The sequence below is a fragment of the Pangasianodon hypophthalmus genome, chromosome 8 (assembly GCF_027358585.1).
Source record: "Pangasianodon hypophthalmus isolate fPanHyp1 chromosome 8, fPanHyp1.pri, whole genome shotgun sequence".
Taxonomy (NCBI): Eukaryota; Metazoa; Chordata; class Actinopteri; order Siluriformes; family Pangasiidae; genus Pangasianodon; species Pangasianodon hypophthalmus.
Window position 1 is genome coordinate 21,924,216 of NC_069717.1, and position 17,110 is coordinate 21,941,325.

Below are 17,110 nucleotides of genomic sequence, written 5' to 3' on the forward strand. Positions count from 1 at the left end.
TGGGATTGAATCTTCTCCACACTGTCTTGTGCTTTTTTCTGCTTCATTGGTTTTTAATAAAACTCATTCTCTAAATGTTTAAATGTAATATGCATTCGAAAGAGATAAGATGGAGTGTTAGACCAGAGTATAAGGGAGTGTCTAAAAAGAATGGATTTAGAGTTTTAGCATTTTGAGTCTTACTCTGACAACAAAATGTCCTTTTTCCAATTTTTTTCAGACTTTTCTTACTATTCCAGGTCTGAATATGAGTGCCTCATTAATTCTACACTTTCCAGAACTGTGCAAGAACCCTGTTACAAATATTATCCTGTGACTGCTGGTTGCTCAATTCTCTCTTGGATAAATGGGCTGACAAAATTGCTTTGAGTGACATATGGCATCACAACAGGAATCAGCTCGGAATGATCACACACCGATGCACACACATCTTTGTCTAGGCAGGAATGCTTTTTATTACAGGCATACAGACATCAGAAGGCACTGAAGTTGCTTAGCATGCACACCCACCTACCCACACACACACACACGCATACACACACACCTCCGGCTGTTTCACACATTTTCAGGGTCAAGGTTAAACAGTCTTGCAGTGTGGAGACCTAGAGCCTGTCCACCTGGGTCACCAACGAGGGATTCAAAGATTTATTTACTGATTAATCCGATTTATTATTCAAGTAGCTAAACCAATTATCCATAGCTTAATTGGATGCCTCACATGTTACATTTAGATTGAATACTATAAAAGATATTTAAGTACAGTAACAATGTTAATAGCTTGGCTATGCTCACATGGAAAAAAAGGATTTCTTTGCCAGAATAAAAAACTTCACTCATACATCCCACAGGGATTCATTAAAACACTCAATTTAAACAGTTGTGCCTTTAAATATAGCTGTATTATTATAGAATGTTCCCCACATTAATTCTGTTGATGCTCAGTTTTGTGAGACGTTACGTCCCGTGTCCTGTCCTCACCTAGAAATGCTTAAATAGCATTTTTAGGAAAATGGCAGTCTTGGCAAATATAATATTATGGATTTTTGATTAGTTGACTCAGACAAATAAATTAGCTCAAAGAGAATGAAGGTCAAACACCAATATAAAACTGATGTGACCCAATACTGGGTGTAGTAACCTTCCCCAGATGTGCAGTTTTTAGAAAAGGTGTACAGGCTTGAATTTTCACCATTGCAATACACTAATAAAAACATTTTGACTGCTGATAGCTTATTTGATAGAATGTGCAGTATTCAGCAGAAATAAAATTCACTGAGGACCTGAAGACTTTTTGCAATTTCTTTGATATCATACGGTAAACAGGCTCCAGTCACAACAGTAGTGCCCCATTCAACAACTCACTCATTCATTGAACGTAAATTCATATTTTTTATCATTCATATACTATAAAGTTCCTGAAAGTAGTAATACATTGCTAATAGAAACAATATGGAAGCACAGAAGGTCCCTAAAAGTACCATTCTCTTCAAGTATGTCCATCAGTCCATTCAGGTTCCCCCTTCAATGTTAAATCCAGTGCAGTGAACAAAGTGATGGCAGAGTAGACTAACACTGCTAATCATAGCTCAAAGTGCATACACTCCCCCCTTAAAGGCAGCCAATAAGATTTACCAAAAATCTACCAAAGGCAGTGATGGGGGAGAAAAGTTCGAGTGCAACATCCATATAATTTCCCATGACCTGTTTCAGTAATAGGGCTTTGATGCTACATACAACTGATTATGCTATAAAACAAAATTTGTTACAAATCGATGGAATATCATTTATTATTTATTACAACGTCCTAATAAAAGAGGTGCCGCAACAAAGGGCTGACTTTTAATTCATACTTCCAAAATGTAAACGTATAACACCTTTTCCTTTAAAAAGGAAGTTTATTTTCACAGATTATTTTCCCGTCTCTCGATGGTTGACGGTTGGCTGTGGCTTCCTGATGTTCAAAGCACCACTGCAATGCGGTTGGCAGCGCCGTCATCTCGGCGTGTGCAGAAAGCGAAGTGTGTGTCCTGAGAGTGCGTCCCAGTTCCTCCAGAGCAAGGTGAAGAGCAGGAGGAAGAAGAGAGTGGAGAAGGAGCGGCTGCGAGTTTTCATCATGGGTGCCACGCAATTAGCCACAGTGGATACAAACACCAGGAGGACGGCCATGAGGGCGAGCAGGACGTTGATGAGCTTGCCGAGCAGGGCCCGTGCCGTGGCGTTCTCCAGGCCCTCAAGCTGCACCACCTGCTGCTGCTGCTGCTGTAGCTCCATATTTGAGATGCGTGTCTGACAGGCCTCCAGCGCCTCCTAGAGGAAGGAAAGGATACACACATGGATATGGATGAGAGAGGTGTGTGATAACCATACCTGTGCTACGCTCGTGAGGCCTTGTAAGTGGTAATTTGCAAGTTGTAATGATGTCATTTCTCACCTCCGCACGTTCGACGTGTGAAGTGAAAAAAACATGGATACCTGCATGAAAATGTGCTTTTGTTTGCTATTTTAAAAGCACTGTTACACTTACAGGCCTGAGTGGCTACTGGTACTGTTCTACTACAGTGAACTTCAAACATTCATGCAACATTTGGACTGAATTTGCAGTACAATAAAACAGAGGACAATAGTGGGTAGCACTAACATTAGTGATAATTCTAATATTCACGCTTACCTTCTCAATACAGGGATTAGTATGGTTAATGGTTTATAGATTTAAGTACTGTGTCTGTACATTAACTGATCTAAAGCCAAGTAGAGAAGAAGTAGAGAAAGGGGGACATTACACTGTTCACAGTGTGAGCAGCCATGTTGTTTTGACATCACTCTGTAAACAGGGAAGGAACTGGTAGGTGAGAAGACTACCTCAGATTCATGAATTGAAATTTCAAGTTGAGGGGAGTTTTCTTTAGTAAGCTGTAGGCGGGGAATTACAAGTTGCAACTTCGCCTCGAATGCAGCAATGTCACACGCTGCTGAATTCTTGATTCCGATTTGATTGAAGGTGTCAGGAAACTTAAAGGAACACCCTTACCTCTGATGGTTGCAAAGCATTAGCACTGGTGTCTCCTTCCAAAAATGTTAAATAAACATCTCACAGAGAACTTCACCATACACACTTTTCTAATCTGTTTAATGTGGAGTGACCTTTGTAAGTGGTTACTATAGGGAGTAAGATATTAGATAAGGTATTTATATATACACAAATTATATATATATATATATATATATATATATATATATATATATATATATATATATATATATATATATATATGCATTAATATAAACCTATATATCCATTAATATAAGTGCATTAATATAAACCTGTGATTTGCCTTGCAGCCAGAACTACTATCAGAGCTGCTGTTACAGAAAATTAGTCAACACCTTCAGACCAATCAGAAACGAGAATTCGGCGTGGTATAAATACAGTGAGTGAACTTTGAATTTGGTGTTTCAGTTAACGTTAGTTAACAACTGGCTAAAGTTTTGGTCAATAACTAACAGCTAACAAGTTGTAAATGATACATTCTTTTGCACCTGTTGCATCTTGCCACTAGAGGGTACAGTCTACTTCTAATAAGGATTGCTGGCCACAAAGCAGCGCTGTGAAGGTTCATCCTGGATTACACTCAATATCAGTTCAGCATGAAAGATAGACACACACAATACCTGTATGTCCCGAGCTCTCTCATAGGACTGATAAGCCATTTTCTCTTCCATGCTGGCCAGCTCCTGTTTCAGGTTCAGAATCTCATTCTGGTGGAGCTCTGTTAAGTCGTTCAATTGCTCCTCCAGCCGCTCACACCTACAAAAACATCCATCCCAAAGCTATTAACACACACGCACACACACACACACACACAAAATCTACCTTACAGTCATAACTATATATTACATAGAATACCGGGCCAGTAGTAATACTGGAAACGTAAGCATTTCCTGGAAAGACTGAAATGACGAAACACTTTGGCTAAACATTGTGTGTGGTGCAGAGGGCATGTTGAGGGTCATGGTGTGGAGCAAATGACCCCACAAAGTGAGGAATATCTGACAGGTTTGACCTTGTGGGGGCATTTAGCTTTTTTTTTTAAAGCCAGAATGTTTTCTTTCGGTTACTGAGGTTAAGGTTAGATTTAGGTGTAACATTAATTAGCTGGATTAATAATTATGTCATTGGAAGGTCCTCACAAGGATAGTAAGACAAGTGTGAGCGTGTGTGTGTGTGTGTGTGTGTGTGTGTGTGTGTGTGTAAGAGAGATTCTGTTTTTCTCAGTTGTGAACAGTCATATGTTCATAGTCATCTCAGAAGTGAAACGGGCTTCTATTTATCACTCAGAAGCAACTGTTTTTTAACACGGAAACAATTGCGGTTTGTGTAAATGTAATTATTTTCCCACACAGAATCACAGAAACTTTGTGAGCTAAGAAGCCACTTAAAGAGAGTGGTTCATTAGAAACAGTGTCAAGAACCCCACTTGTCTCAGTATACACTGCAGGTCCGGCACACATGGCATTCGCTTTTATTAAATATCTGTTCTGCCGTTCTCACTATTTTTAGCTGAAGGAAAAACAGAGTGGTGAAGCACAGCAGGACATTTTAGGTAGAAAAATCTTTTTGTCTATCCTTTTCTAGTTCCCCGTCCCTCCCTCCACCCACTTAGCTGTCCCTCTATTCCAACTTTTTTTTTTTTTTAGAGGAATCTGGTAACAGGTATCTTTCCATCCATGGAAAGAAAAATGTAAGTAAGTTTCCAAAAACTAAGCAAAATATTGTTAATGTTGATCATCTTTCCATCAGCCACTGTTATGTGAATACTACAAAGGAAAAAGATTACAATCAGAAGAAGACCTAGGTAAACATAAACAGTCATGTAGAGTCATCATTTATTCAAAAATTTGTTTCCATCACACTTTATCTTCTCTTTATCAACACACCAATCTTTTCCATCTCAACCGTGCAGAATCTTTTTTTTTCCAATTCAGGCTTTTAGTTTTTTTTCCCCCTTTCTTAAATGTGACATAGATCTGTTTTAAGAGACACAAAAGCCAGATCTTTACAAAGCTGTTAGAAGCTATTTTAATATGGGCTCCTAGAGCAGATACATATACATTTGACACATGGCTACTCATGAGAACGTTTAGATCTGAATTTCTGCATTTTTTTTTACATCACATGCACTATGAAAAAAACAACAACAGTGCATTCCCACACTAATTATGAACAGCTGATCAGCAGCGCCAAAACACCGACGTAAACAGTAGTCGTCGTGCTACCGCTTTCATTTTGCTACTGCTATGAGACAGTCTTGATATTTTTGTTGTTCTTGATGCATTCAGATCATGCATGTGACACTGCTTTTGAAAATGTGTGAATGGGAGTCGTTTATTCACACTACTGCAGTGAGAATGTGAATATCGGATCTGCGTGAATAGAGCCATAAAGCTTCAAGTGTGACCACAGATTAAAGGTTCGTTCAGCCTAATCTCTATTATGAGTAATTATGAGTGATTGCTATGGGAGAAGAATTTTGACTCATTTCCCATAACTGGCAAAAAGAGTGAAACCAATTTGTTTTTTCAAATTCCAGTCATTAAGGAAATCTAAGAGCAGCTGTTGAATTCCATCAGTAAAGGTTTGAAATGTGCAACTTTAAAACAAATTCAAAACCTAATCATTATATTCTAACAACAAAGTTCTTAGCATGAGCCAAATATGAGAGAATGTAGAACTAAAGACGGTTCTATTTAGTTTAATCCAACTTTCCAAAACTTGAGCAGTTTAAATGATTCCAGGTACATCAGGCTGAAACTGAGACAATGAATAATGAAAATCTAGTCCTCTTTCTTAAAACAACTGCTCTTAGACTTATTTTTAGTACAGAGGAATTACTGTCTGTAATGCAAAATATGATAGAGATGTGGCTGACAGAAATCCAAAAAACACTACAGTATTTTATTAAATATACACATGAAATTGCTGCTATTCAGAGTTCGTCTTACCTGAACCGCTCCTCCTGCAGTGTCTGTATGGACAGTGTGTAGTCCCGCTGGTAGTGGACCTTCAGCTCCTCCAGAGTTTCGTCCAGACGAGCCTGAACCTCCCTGAGCTCCTGCACCTCCTGTATCAGCATCTCCATCCCCATGCAATTTCCCCGCTCCAGTGTGTTCCCCTTAGAGCTCGGTGGGCCTCCGCCGACTCCCCCTGTCACGCTGTTGGCACCGGCTGATCCTGACGTTGCGCTCGAGCAGTCCTCTTCACTGCCAAACCGTGGGCTGCCCTGCAAGTGCCCGCTGGTGTTGGCACCATTAGGATCTTCTCCATCCTTCAGCACGCTAATGTTGTCGGCGCTGCCGAAGCGGCTGCGCAGAAGCAATGCGATCTCCCGCGGCTTTGAGGCCACGGCACCGGCTGCCGTGTGGGTGGCGTGTGAGAAGCTGGACAGGCCGCCCCGCACGCTGTTCACCACGCCATCATTGAGGCCGGTGATAACCCGAGCACCCACGTCACGTAGACCCTGCTGAACGTCACGCAGCACACCTTTGTGTTGGCGTGCCGCGTCGCCACCATGCTCAGCCTCGCGGAGCCGGCGCCGGTAGTGTTCCAGCTTGCGCTGCAGCTGTGCGATAGTTGCCGCCGACTTCTGGTTTTTCTTCTCGAAGACCTGGAAGTAGAAAAAAGAAAAGTGAATAAGAATATTACAATCATGACCCTGATATCAAGAAATTTAACTTTAAGCAGTTAAACAGCTGACACATTAGGAACAATCAGAAGAAGAGAAAAAGTGATGCAAAATGAAAATGACTATTTTTTTTTGTTTTTTTTTTTGCTACATGCATATAATATGTAAGATCACAGAACACAAGACTTGAACAATACAACAGCTAGGAATCCTAAAGCAGAATGCGAAGTGAAACAATTATTGGCCTACAGGATTCAGGCAGGAAATTTAAAAGAGAACAGGCCTGTGGTGAAACTTGGTCTTGTTGCAACATGCTAAATCTGGGTAGTGTGTAATTTGTTTGATTTTAGGCCCCTCTAGTGACAAATATGACCCTGAAATCATTGAACCCAATAGCTAGTTTCTGAAAAAAAAACCTCTTTTATAAACTGAGTGAATTGGTTTGTTTTCTTTTCAGACAACCGAGATGATCGTACCTGTTTAATCCGGCAACTCTGCTGCTTGTCATTGGTGTTGTTGGCGAGCTTGAGGTACTCAGCTACATTTTCATCACGCGCTGCCTGCTCGATGCGCAGCTGCTCCGTCAGCCTCAGGATCTTCTGCTGGAGCTGTGCTATGGCCTGCCGTGCGCGCTGGGGGTCGAGCGTCGAATCCTCTGACCCCGCCTGTGAGCCGTCCACATTGCAGAGTGCTGCCTGAGCCAGACTGCCCTCCAGCCTCTCGATCTGAAACAGAGACAGAGAATGCGAGGTTAGAGAAATAAGATTAAAGGATGAAAGAAAAACAAAGGAAGACAGGGAGAAAGAATCGAAAAAAATGATCGAAGTTCTTTTTTTTTTTTTTTTTGCTGACACAATAAAGCAACCAACCACTTCCGTAGATGTGAGGTCAGTGCCTCGCTGTCAACATTGTGACTTTCACCAAAGATGTCCACAGATCATATAAGTAAGATTTCCTCAACCAGACAGTATTAGCTTAGAAGCTGTAAATCAGGATGTATATTTATAAATTCATGATGTATGATTGCTTATCTTAGATGCTTATCTTACCACTGACCTTTTTTTTTTGTTAAATCCTGACTGTTCTGTGCAAAGACACTTTTGTATAAAGATTCTGTAACTGCTTTCTCTTTTCATTTTCACCACAGGCTTGAGTGTTGTGTTAAAATGGTTGATTAATACTGTGAGAGTGTAATATTTTTTTTTTAGATTAGGTTATCATACTGGGACAATTTCAAATCGTTAGAACCCTAGGGTCAATACATAGGCTACTTTAAATACATACCAAGCTCAGCTGGCTTCCCTCATAATAATTATCGAGCTGCATTTCCTAATAAGCCTTGCTAAAGCTGTCTAAAATCATATTTACTGTGCAGCCTGTCAATGGATCTCGGCAGTTATTAGCACAGAAACCACTTTTCAAACACTTGTCTTCTGAAGTGTGATAAGCTGGGCAACACTCTTTACCGTCCACTTGTATGTGTCTGTATGTATGCATGTTTATATGTAAGTAAGTAACTAACTAACTAATTAGGTAAGTATGTAAGTATGTAGGTAAGTAAATAAGTAGGTAGGTAAATAGTTAAGTAGGTAGATAAGTAAGTAAGTATGTAAGTAAATAGGTAAATAAATAAGTAAGTAAGTAAGTATGTAAGTAAGTTGGTAAGTATGTAAGTAAGTAAATAGGTAGGTAAGTAAGCTGGTAAGTAAGTAAATAAGTAGGTTGGTAAATAAGTAAGTAGGTAAGTAAGAAATTAAGTAAGTAGGTAGGTAAGTAAATAGGTAAGTAAGTAAGTAAGTCAAAATATAAGTAGAGCTTGTCAGAACTGTAGCACAGCTTACCAGGCTATACAGTATGCGGTTATGGACAGCACAGCCTGGAGTACAGCTTACTATGCTAACACGCTAACAGTAAAAGGCGCATACTGGCGTATTACACAGTACTGTGGAAACATTTAATGGCATAATATTTCCACACAGTGTACTGTTTGTGTCGGAAGTCATATTCCCCTTTTTAAAGAGTGTGTGCTTATTGTGTAAAGGTTTCAAGTCTTTACCTGTAAAACTGAACAAAACTGTGTGAGTACATCATACATATTTAAAGTTTCTATTTTCGCCTCAGGTTGAGAGAGAGGGAGTGTGTCTATATGTGTGTGTATGTGTGTGTCTGGCTCGCGCAACGTAGAACATGACTAATGCGTGACAGTGCACTGAACATACAGAACACCTCAACTCAACATCCTGGACTGACTTGTTTATCTTTATAACCAATGGTTTAATTACCTTTCTGTTTAATAGCTGTGACTTCAGGGTGTATTTACCCGACAGCAGGCGATATGCGAGAATTAAGCCGTGTCGTGTAAGCTATAAAGTGTAAATAAAGCCCGCTTTTCTGCTTACCTCGCCGTTCTTTAGGCGGAGTAGCTGTTCCCAGTGCATGGTGCGCTCCCTTTCGTTACAGCTGCTCTGGTCTTAAATGTCCACTTCATTTATAATCCTCTCAGAGCGCACTGTGTGTGTGTGTGTGTGTGTATCTTCACGGCGCTCCGGCTTTGTTTCTCCTGAAACTCGCCGAACTTGTTTTGAAAGTTAAGCGGCACCTGAAACCGCGCGCGCCGCCCCGCCCTCTGTTTAAGCATGACATCATTGTCCGCTCGCGCAACTCCGCCTGAAGCGGCTGCAAGCAGGCGCGCGACTGTCAGTCATTCGTTATCGCACGTGGCGTGATCATACCAGGTTTAAAAAACCGGACTTTATACCTACACACCCCCTGCACGTTCATTGGCCATTTTATTAGCCACACCAACCGTATTCGCTAGTTTGTATGGATACATGATACATGCATAACTGATCTGTTCTTATGCACCCATTTGTCCACTCTCTCCAGTGAAAAGGATTACAGTAGTGTCACTGCTGTCCAGGACCCATGCTACACCTGAACACTAAATCATAAACACTTCCATGTATTCATCCCAGGACTCTTATGCAGCCCTGTCCAGGGTGTCCCCCGCCTTGTGCTCCGAGTCCCCTGGAATAGGCTCCAGACTCCCCGGATGACTCTCTGTAGGATCAGTGGTACAGAGAATGAATGGATGGATGGATGGATGGATGGATGGACTCTTATTCACAGTATGCTCATATTGCTCATCCTTTCAACATAACACTTTGACTTTACAGTACACAGTTGTAGAAGAATAAGCTCATTATCGGGTATCAAAGTTTCTCTCAAAGTTTCTTCCTCATGAGGTTTCAGGGAGTTTTCCCTTGCCACCTTCCTCATGAGGTTTCAGGCAGTTTTCCCTTGCCAGTGTCATTAGAAATCCAAATCTACATCTGTATTTCTGCAAAGTTGCTTTGTGACAATATCTATTGTATCTATATATCTATTTGTGACGTATGCTACACAAATAAAATTAAACTGAGATATTATTTCAACACCAACACCACACCATGTACTATCATGTTAGTGTCCCTATTAAGCACAGTTTTCAAACATAATTTACATATGATTTTGGTTTTCTGTTTCTTTTCTAAGCTCGTTTGTTTGTCCCAGAAATCTATCATCAAAGTCATTACAAACTGAAATTGCCCCATAGCCATTTGTTTATATGATAAAGGAATGATAAAATCAATTCATGTAAAAACGTGTGGAAATCTGATTATCTCTAAATGAGTCAACATTTACGAAAGCACTGCTGATCTGGGCTATATCTAAAATTGCAGACTACCATACTAAATATAGCAACTTGTAACAATCTGATAGGGAATAATGTTTTGGCACACTCTTCAGCATGCAGATTTTGTCGTAGCCCCTGTACTGTGCTAAGAAACAGTGACATATTTCACATCTTGACACCTTTTTAATGGGGTAAAATTTGTTTGGGACATAGTCGGGAAGTTATAAAGACTTCATAGGCAGGTAAATGGGTTTCAGTGGCTGGCCGTTTTAATGGCTGCCTCTCAGGTCAGACATGTTCTACCGGTTTTGGCAAGACCACAAACACTGAGGTGGAATTTCAATGGCCTGCATTCCACAGATTTTTAATTTGGTTAGACAGATGAAGCAATATCACCTAGAAATGCTGGAATACAGTAATAAATATACAAAAAAAACTAAAAAAAGGTGGTTTTCCTGCTTGTGTATTTAGACCCTGTCTCGACTCATTGGAACCCTGTGGCTGCTTGAACTAATACAGATGAAATGAAATGAAAGAAAAAAAGCGTGACTGCTTCCAGAAAGGTGTACTGCATGATATAATTAAGTGATTAACATAAAACTATGATTAATATACAACCATGCTCAGTTCACCTCAGTTTTGCACCAACTGAAAGAGGAAAAAAAATCTAAGTCACTCTGAATGACGGTTTATTATTGGGGCATGGATGGCATAAAGTCATAAAGACTGTTTACCTGGCTGTGTTTCAATAGAAATGGCCAAAATTGTACACTATAGTAAGCCTATATCATACCTTTTACCATACTACATAGTGTTTAGTGTGGGAATATGCATATTATGGTGCAGACGTTATTGTTATAGAGGCGGGAAAATATTTTTATTAAGTATGTATCGGCTAAATTAAAAATTCAGATGCCATTTTAGTAAACAGAAAGTAAATGTGATTTCTACAAAAATAAATTAAATAATTTAAATAAATTAAATAAGAAAAATAATTATTGTGTTTACTCCCATGGTTTACGCATTTCTGAGACTTAAAACAGTAATACTCAATTTTTTTTTATTTTGTATTTGTACAAATAACCTGAAAGTTATGTAGAACATGATTTAAAAAATAATGTTTTAGGCCATGGCCTTAGCAGAAGTGTATTAAGTGGCTGAGAAAACCTGTTTGGAAAACTGTATGGGCTCCTTGTCAGTCACTCTACTATGTGGGCCACCATATATCCTGGGGTGAAGCTTTGTGAACATGGGTGCGAGGGAATGGGGTGAGCTCAAGGAGTGAAAAAAAATCAGTCAAATGTGGAAACCACCTACATAACCATTAGAGACTCACTCTTACCTAATGATTAATTTTACCTAAAACACCTTGAAATGACACAAAACAGACTACACACTGCAGTTGTGTGTATCTGTAATTAGGACTGGTTTAGTAGGCTTATCTGTTTAAATACTGTACCAGTAAATTGCACTGTTTTTTGTTCTTGTTTTATAGAGCAGATGTTTTAGAAATGAAGAAAAGTAGCTGAGCTCAAGTCCAAACTAAATGAGCAAAGGCCTTTCAGCATGCACTTGATGAATTCACTTAACGACTCAGAAGTGGCCACTTGCAGCACAAAAAGGAGTGGGTATAGCGGGGAGCAGATTTTTCGGTTTCAATTGCCCTTGCCAGAGAATGAATGAAATATTTTACATTCTAGGGTCCATGTTATGTGACCTCAGCTTAATTAAAGTGTTTGAAAAACACCATAAACTCACCAACCACTTTATTAGGAATACCTGGACACCTGCTTATTCATGCAATTATCCAATCAGCCAATCATGTGGCAGCAGCACAATGCATAAAAATGTGCACATACAGGTCAAGAGCTTCAGTTAATGTTCAGTTCAAACACTGCTGCATAGCAATGTTGATTGTGGCATGGTTGTTGGTTCCACACAAGCTGGTTTGAGTATTTCAGAAACTGCTGATCTCCTGGAATTCTACACACCACAGAGCAGGGGTGACAAACCCAAATTCTACACAGGCCGCATCAGCATTTTTTGCAAAAATGAAAGCAGAATAATACAGTTTCTGGGAAAAAGAATGGCTAACAGAAACTATTCAGCTGAATAACATTTATTATACTGAGAAACAATGCAAGGAAAACTGGACAGCCGAAGACTGGAAAAACATTGCCTAGTATTTAATCTATTTTTTTAAATCTATTTTTAACTATCCAGTTTTGTTGTGCCCTGTAGTCTTAGACTGCTGTTCTTGACCTACAGCAGTGGAACCCTAAGTGGTCTTCTGTAGTTGTCACCCATCCAGCTCAAGGTTTGATGTGTTGTGTGTTCTGAGATGCTTTTCTGCTCACCACGGTTGTAAAGAGTGTCTATTTGAGTTATTGTCAGTTCAAACCAGTCTGGTCATTCTCCTCTGACCTCTCATCAACAAGGCTTTTCCACCCGTAGAACTACCACTCACTCAGCCTGTTTTTGTTTTTTTGCTCCATGCTGTGTAAAATCTAGAGAATGTTGTGTGTGAAAAACTCAAGAGATCAGCAGTTCCTGAAATAAACTCAAAAACTGGGTGTTCCTAGTGACCAAACCCCGGAGTGTATATTAGCTAGTAGCATTTGCTCTACACACACAAACCTGCTTATTTTCTACTTTCTCAATTGACAACCTAATCAACATCATCAGCCAAAGAAATTTTTACATCTTCATCTCACCCTACAGAAAACAACTTAAAAACATTAACACAATCTGCAAAGAAGGAAAACTTGCATTTTAGACTTATAAACAGTGTCTTCTCTTCTTCATGGTTTTGAAAAGAAAATGCATTAGGTTTTCTGGTGAAATTCTCAGTTTTCTCCTAAATATTATGTTGACTTGAACTCTTAACCAGGCAATGAACTTTATATCATAAACTACTGGAACTGGCCTTATGATAGGAGTAGGGATTCTCCCAAGAGGAAATAGTTAGGACATGACAACAAGGGCAAGTTAAAAACAGCAGTGACATGAGGCCATAGTTGAAGCTTCAGTGTAGTTGGTAAAAAAAACAAACAAAGTATGTTGGTGCAAACCAAAATGCAGTCAATAAAATAAAGAAAATAATAAATAATAAATAATAAATATTAGTTTGGGTTGGCGTTCTAATATCATACCGCTGGACATTAATGGAATTATCTAGGAAAGTACAGAAGTGACCTAGGGCTTATTTTCAAACGCCAGCACAGCGTACATACCAACCACATTATTCACATATCGCTGAAGCTTTGAATCACACCTGACATCCGGGTGAGTAACACACAGCTATGGACTGAGGTACATTTAACACAGCAATCAACTCAGCAACGTCACACCATGAAAAAAAGGTTACACAAATTACTTCGTGTATAACACCAGACCAAGTCCAAAGCTGAACACACAATCACCCATGCAGCTTATTTCATCTGTGGTGAGAATTTAGCTGAGGAATGTATTATTCAATGCTATTTATGAACACCCGCTCCTCTGATGAGAATGATCCTGTCACTCAGTGGGTAACACACATGGACCAGCAGCTAATCCACTCGCAGACCGCGTGTCACTTATTTTTGACTCACTGACCAAGCTTAGGATAAAATCAGAGGACAATTCGGTTCATCAGCTGACAACTTTAAACTACAAACCTTGATAAGGAGGCTGCCTGGTGCAGAATGATACCAAGCAATAAAACTGTGAGGTGCTTTCCACTGAAACGGAAAATAGGATATACAAACATGACAGATCACAGAAATAGATACGGAAACAATAGAGAATTAACCTTGAGCGGATAAGGAACTAATAAGTGATTTGTTTTATGGTGAACCAGACTGAATGAGAGCTGGCATCATTAGGAAGGAGTAAAGTTAGACAAGAAAACTTTGTAAGAAAGTTGCAATTGATTCATTGTTATTAATTTACAGCAAGGAAGAGTTTAACTGCTACAATGACTGGAGTATTTAGAATTAATGGAAAAATGCCAGAGAAGTAAAAAATTGGGTAAATTTGACAGTCCTCAAAATCTTGGGTCAACTGGAAGATCCAGCAAAATATTTCTGCCGATCAGAATGGATAAACTTATTAAAAAAAAAAAAAAAAACGAACCTAGGTTAGCCTCTCCAGTTTTTTAAACATAAACCATCATGGCTTCTGTAACAGATTTTTTTTGTTGTTGTTGCAGCAAACCACATCCATTTATGTAACATCCATTTACGTATGTGATTTACCTGAAGGCAACTCATCAAACAAGCCAAGGGAAGAGTTTTGGCTTTTCAGCTGTCACAGTTTTTTTTTTATTTCATTTATCCTCTCTGGTATGATTGATGGCATAGCTTGTTAAAAAAAAAACATGTAAAGACAGAGAAAAATGTGTTATTCTTTGCGCATCAAGTTCAAAACAGCACTAGTCCAAAGTAGTAACATGAAGTGCTACCTCAAAAAGAAAAAAAAAAAACAAGGAAAAAAAAGGAAGGAAAACATAACCACTTCAAATATAGCCATGACCTAATCATTAAAGTATTTAATGATTCAGGTTGAGCATTAAAAGGCGACTGTTGTCACCATCCAATCATGTTAGCTGCTTATCTGGTCCTTTGCCAACAAAGAATTTTATGTACCTTGATCTTTACGAATTTTACTTGAACACTCTGGTTCTACAGGTTAGTGTAGGTCGACTCTGTGAGTACTGTGGTTGCCTAGGGCAATTCTGCTAAGTGTATTGGAACAAAAAAACATGCATGCAATACAAGCAAATAAGCAATTAGATGCATTTAAAACTAATCTTAGAATTACAGGAAACTCAGTGGTGTATATATTATATTTCCCCATCCACATCTATAACTTCTATTTAGATTTATTCCTGAATTAAACACCCCCCATGTGCGTGCACACACGCATATGCAAACACATCTGACCTTGGCAAAGAAGGTAACACACTCACCCACACCCACACGCACACGCAAACACAGCTTCCACCGCAGGACAAATCGTGTTTACATCCCAAACAGTGAGGCCGAAAATGAGACAGTGGCTCAGCTGAAAAGCAAGCTCAAATAATGCTGCTGACTGAAAGCGCACACATTGAAAAAAAAAAAGGGGGCCAAGCCCATCATCAAAGCTTTGATAAATGAATAGACTGAATGTAAACCATATACCACATCATTATGTGTCCAGTTTAGAAATACATGAGATGATAGGGTGTGTGTCATTAAGCAATGCAAGTTAGCAAAGGAAAGTGTGTAAAATTGTGTCTGACCAGATTTCATTCTATTCCTTATCCCACACTCGGAAGTGATATAAACTGGATTACCTCTGTCTAAATAAACAAGACATAGTACACATAGTGTGACAACAGCCAGTTTATTAGTAACTTGACCTTGTCTCACTGCAAAAAAAAAAGAAAAAAAATCATTCAATGTGTGTGTGTACACAAGTTGGAGAAAGTCATTCTGCATGAGTTTGTGCTACATTAGATCATAAATAAGGGATGACTAAATACTCATTCAGGGTGAGGTTAGGCCACTATATTGGCCCATGTTTTCAAGGCAAGAAACAAAGTTACTCCACGGCAGGAGTCATTTTGTGTCATGAACTCTAACCACAGTTCAGCTGGAAAAAAACACACCAAATAAGGGAATTAGCTAGTGCTAATATGTGCTCATCTCAACTAACATAACCTGCAGTCAGTTCTGATTTATTACTAGCATCATTCCTTTATGAATGCAGGAAATCTTGCACAGCAATATCCCATTTAATGCTACTTTGTTTATAAAGGGGAGAAAAATCTAAAAGAATGTTCTTCTGAATTTCACTGGATCCAGTTGGGCCTTGACTGAGGGCTATATTACGTCAATAGCATAATCAGTTTTATTTTAAACAAATACATGGTCGAATAATAAGTTTCATAAATTGCCCATAATTATCCAAACAGCATCTATTTACATTTGAAAGGAATTTGACTGTAAAGCAATTAAAGTACTTCAGGACTGTTACTGTCACCCTGTGGTTGCATGCTGTTATGTCTGAATGATCTATTCTTCGGATACCGAGTGTAGTAACAAGATGAAAGGTTGAAAATATTTTGCTAATTATGTTCACATTATCTAGGACAAGGTTAATCTTGGAGTAATTTATGAAGTCTTTTTATGATTGCAGATTAGAGGTGTAACACAATGCCACTATCTGTAACTGTATCAGTATCAGTACCTGTTGCGTGCACCAATTATTTATATCTATATCCATATCTACAGTATATCTGTATCTGTATCTGTTTAGTGCTCCAAATATTCATATCTATATCTGCATTCGGACTGAAACATGAAGTGGACGTGGCCTAAACTGGAAGGATTTATTTCTTTTCTTCCTGAAATAGAGAATGTGTATGGAATTCATTTTTTTATTAGTGCAGTTAATATTTTTGTTTGTACCTGCACATGACATTTTCTAATGAATTTAATTAGTTCTATATCCCAAATTATGTGCCTAAACAAACCAGTAACCTATTTTAAACCACTGTGACCCTGACCAGGCAGTTACTAAGGATGAACGAATGAATGAATGCTGTATGGGGAAAAACAAATAGTGCACCTACTATGCCTATCTGTATTTGTATTTGTTTAGAACTTAGTATCTGTTCAATCTAAGTAATGTTTGGATTGCACACTTCATATCAATGCTCAGTCAAGTCAAACAATCAAACTTTGTACCAAATCTCAGCTTTGACAAAAAATAATGTTTTAAAATT

General features: G+C 38.9%; 1 protein-coding gene across 10 annotated transcripts in view; it reads right to left on the bottom strand.

Moving 5' to 3' along the window:
* Positions 1-431: 431 nt before the first annotated feature.
* Positions 432-17,110, bottom strand: part of tmcc1a (transmembrane and coiled-coil domain family 1a) — a 45,895-nt gene continuing 29,216 nt past the window's right edge. For 7 of the 10 annotated variants that reach the window (XM_053236125.1, XM_053236122.1, XM_053236124.1 and 4 more), the window contains 4 exons: positions 7,157-7,405; positions 6,001-6,662; positions 3,670-3,805; positions 432-2,307 (listed from right to left, as the gene is read on the bottom strand). In XM_053236125.1, the coding sequence (XP_053092100.1) occupies positions 1,993-2,307; positions 3,670-3,805; positions 6,001-6,662; positions 7,157-7,405 (1,362 nt within the window). In that variant the 3' untranslated portion in view covers positions 432-1,992. Of the gene's footprint in view, positions 2,308-3,669; positions 3,806-6,000; positions 6,663-7,156; positions 7,406-9,079; positions 11,227-14,015; positions 14,079-14,594; positions 14,741-17,110 lie in introns of those variants that run through there. The other 3 variants (XM_053236123.1, XM_053236127.1, XM_026925449.3) reach the window with 3 other exon arrangements.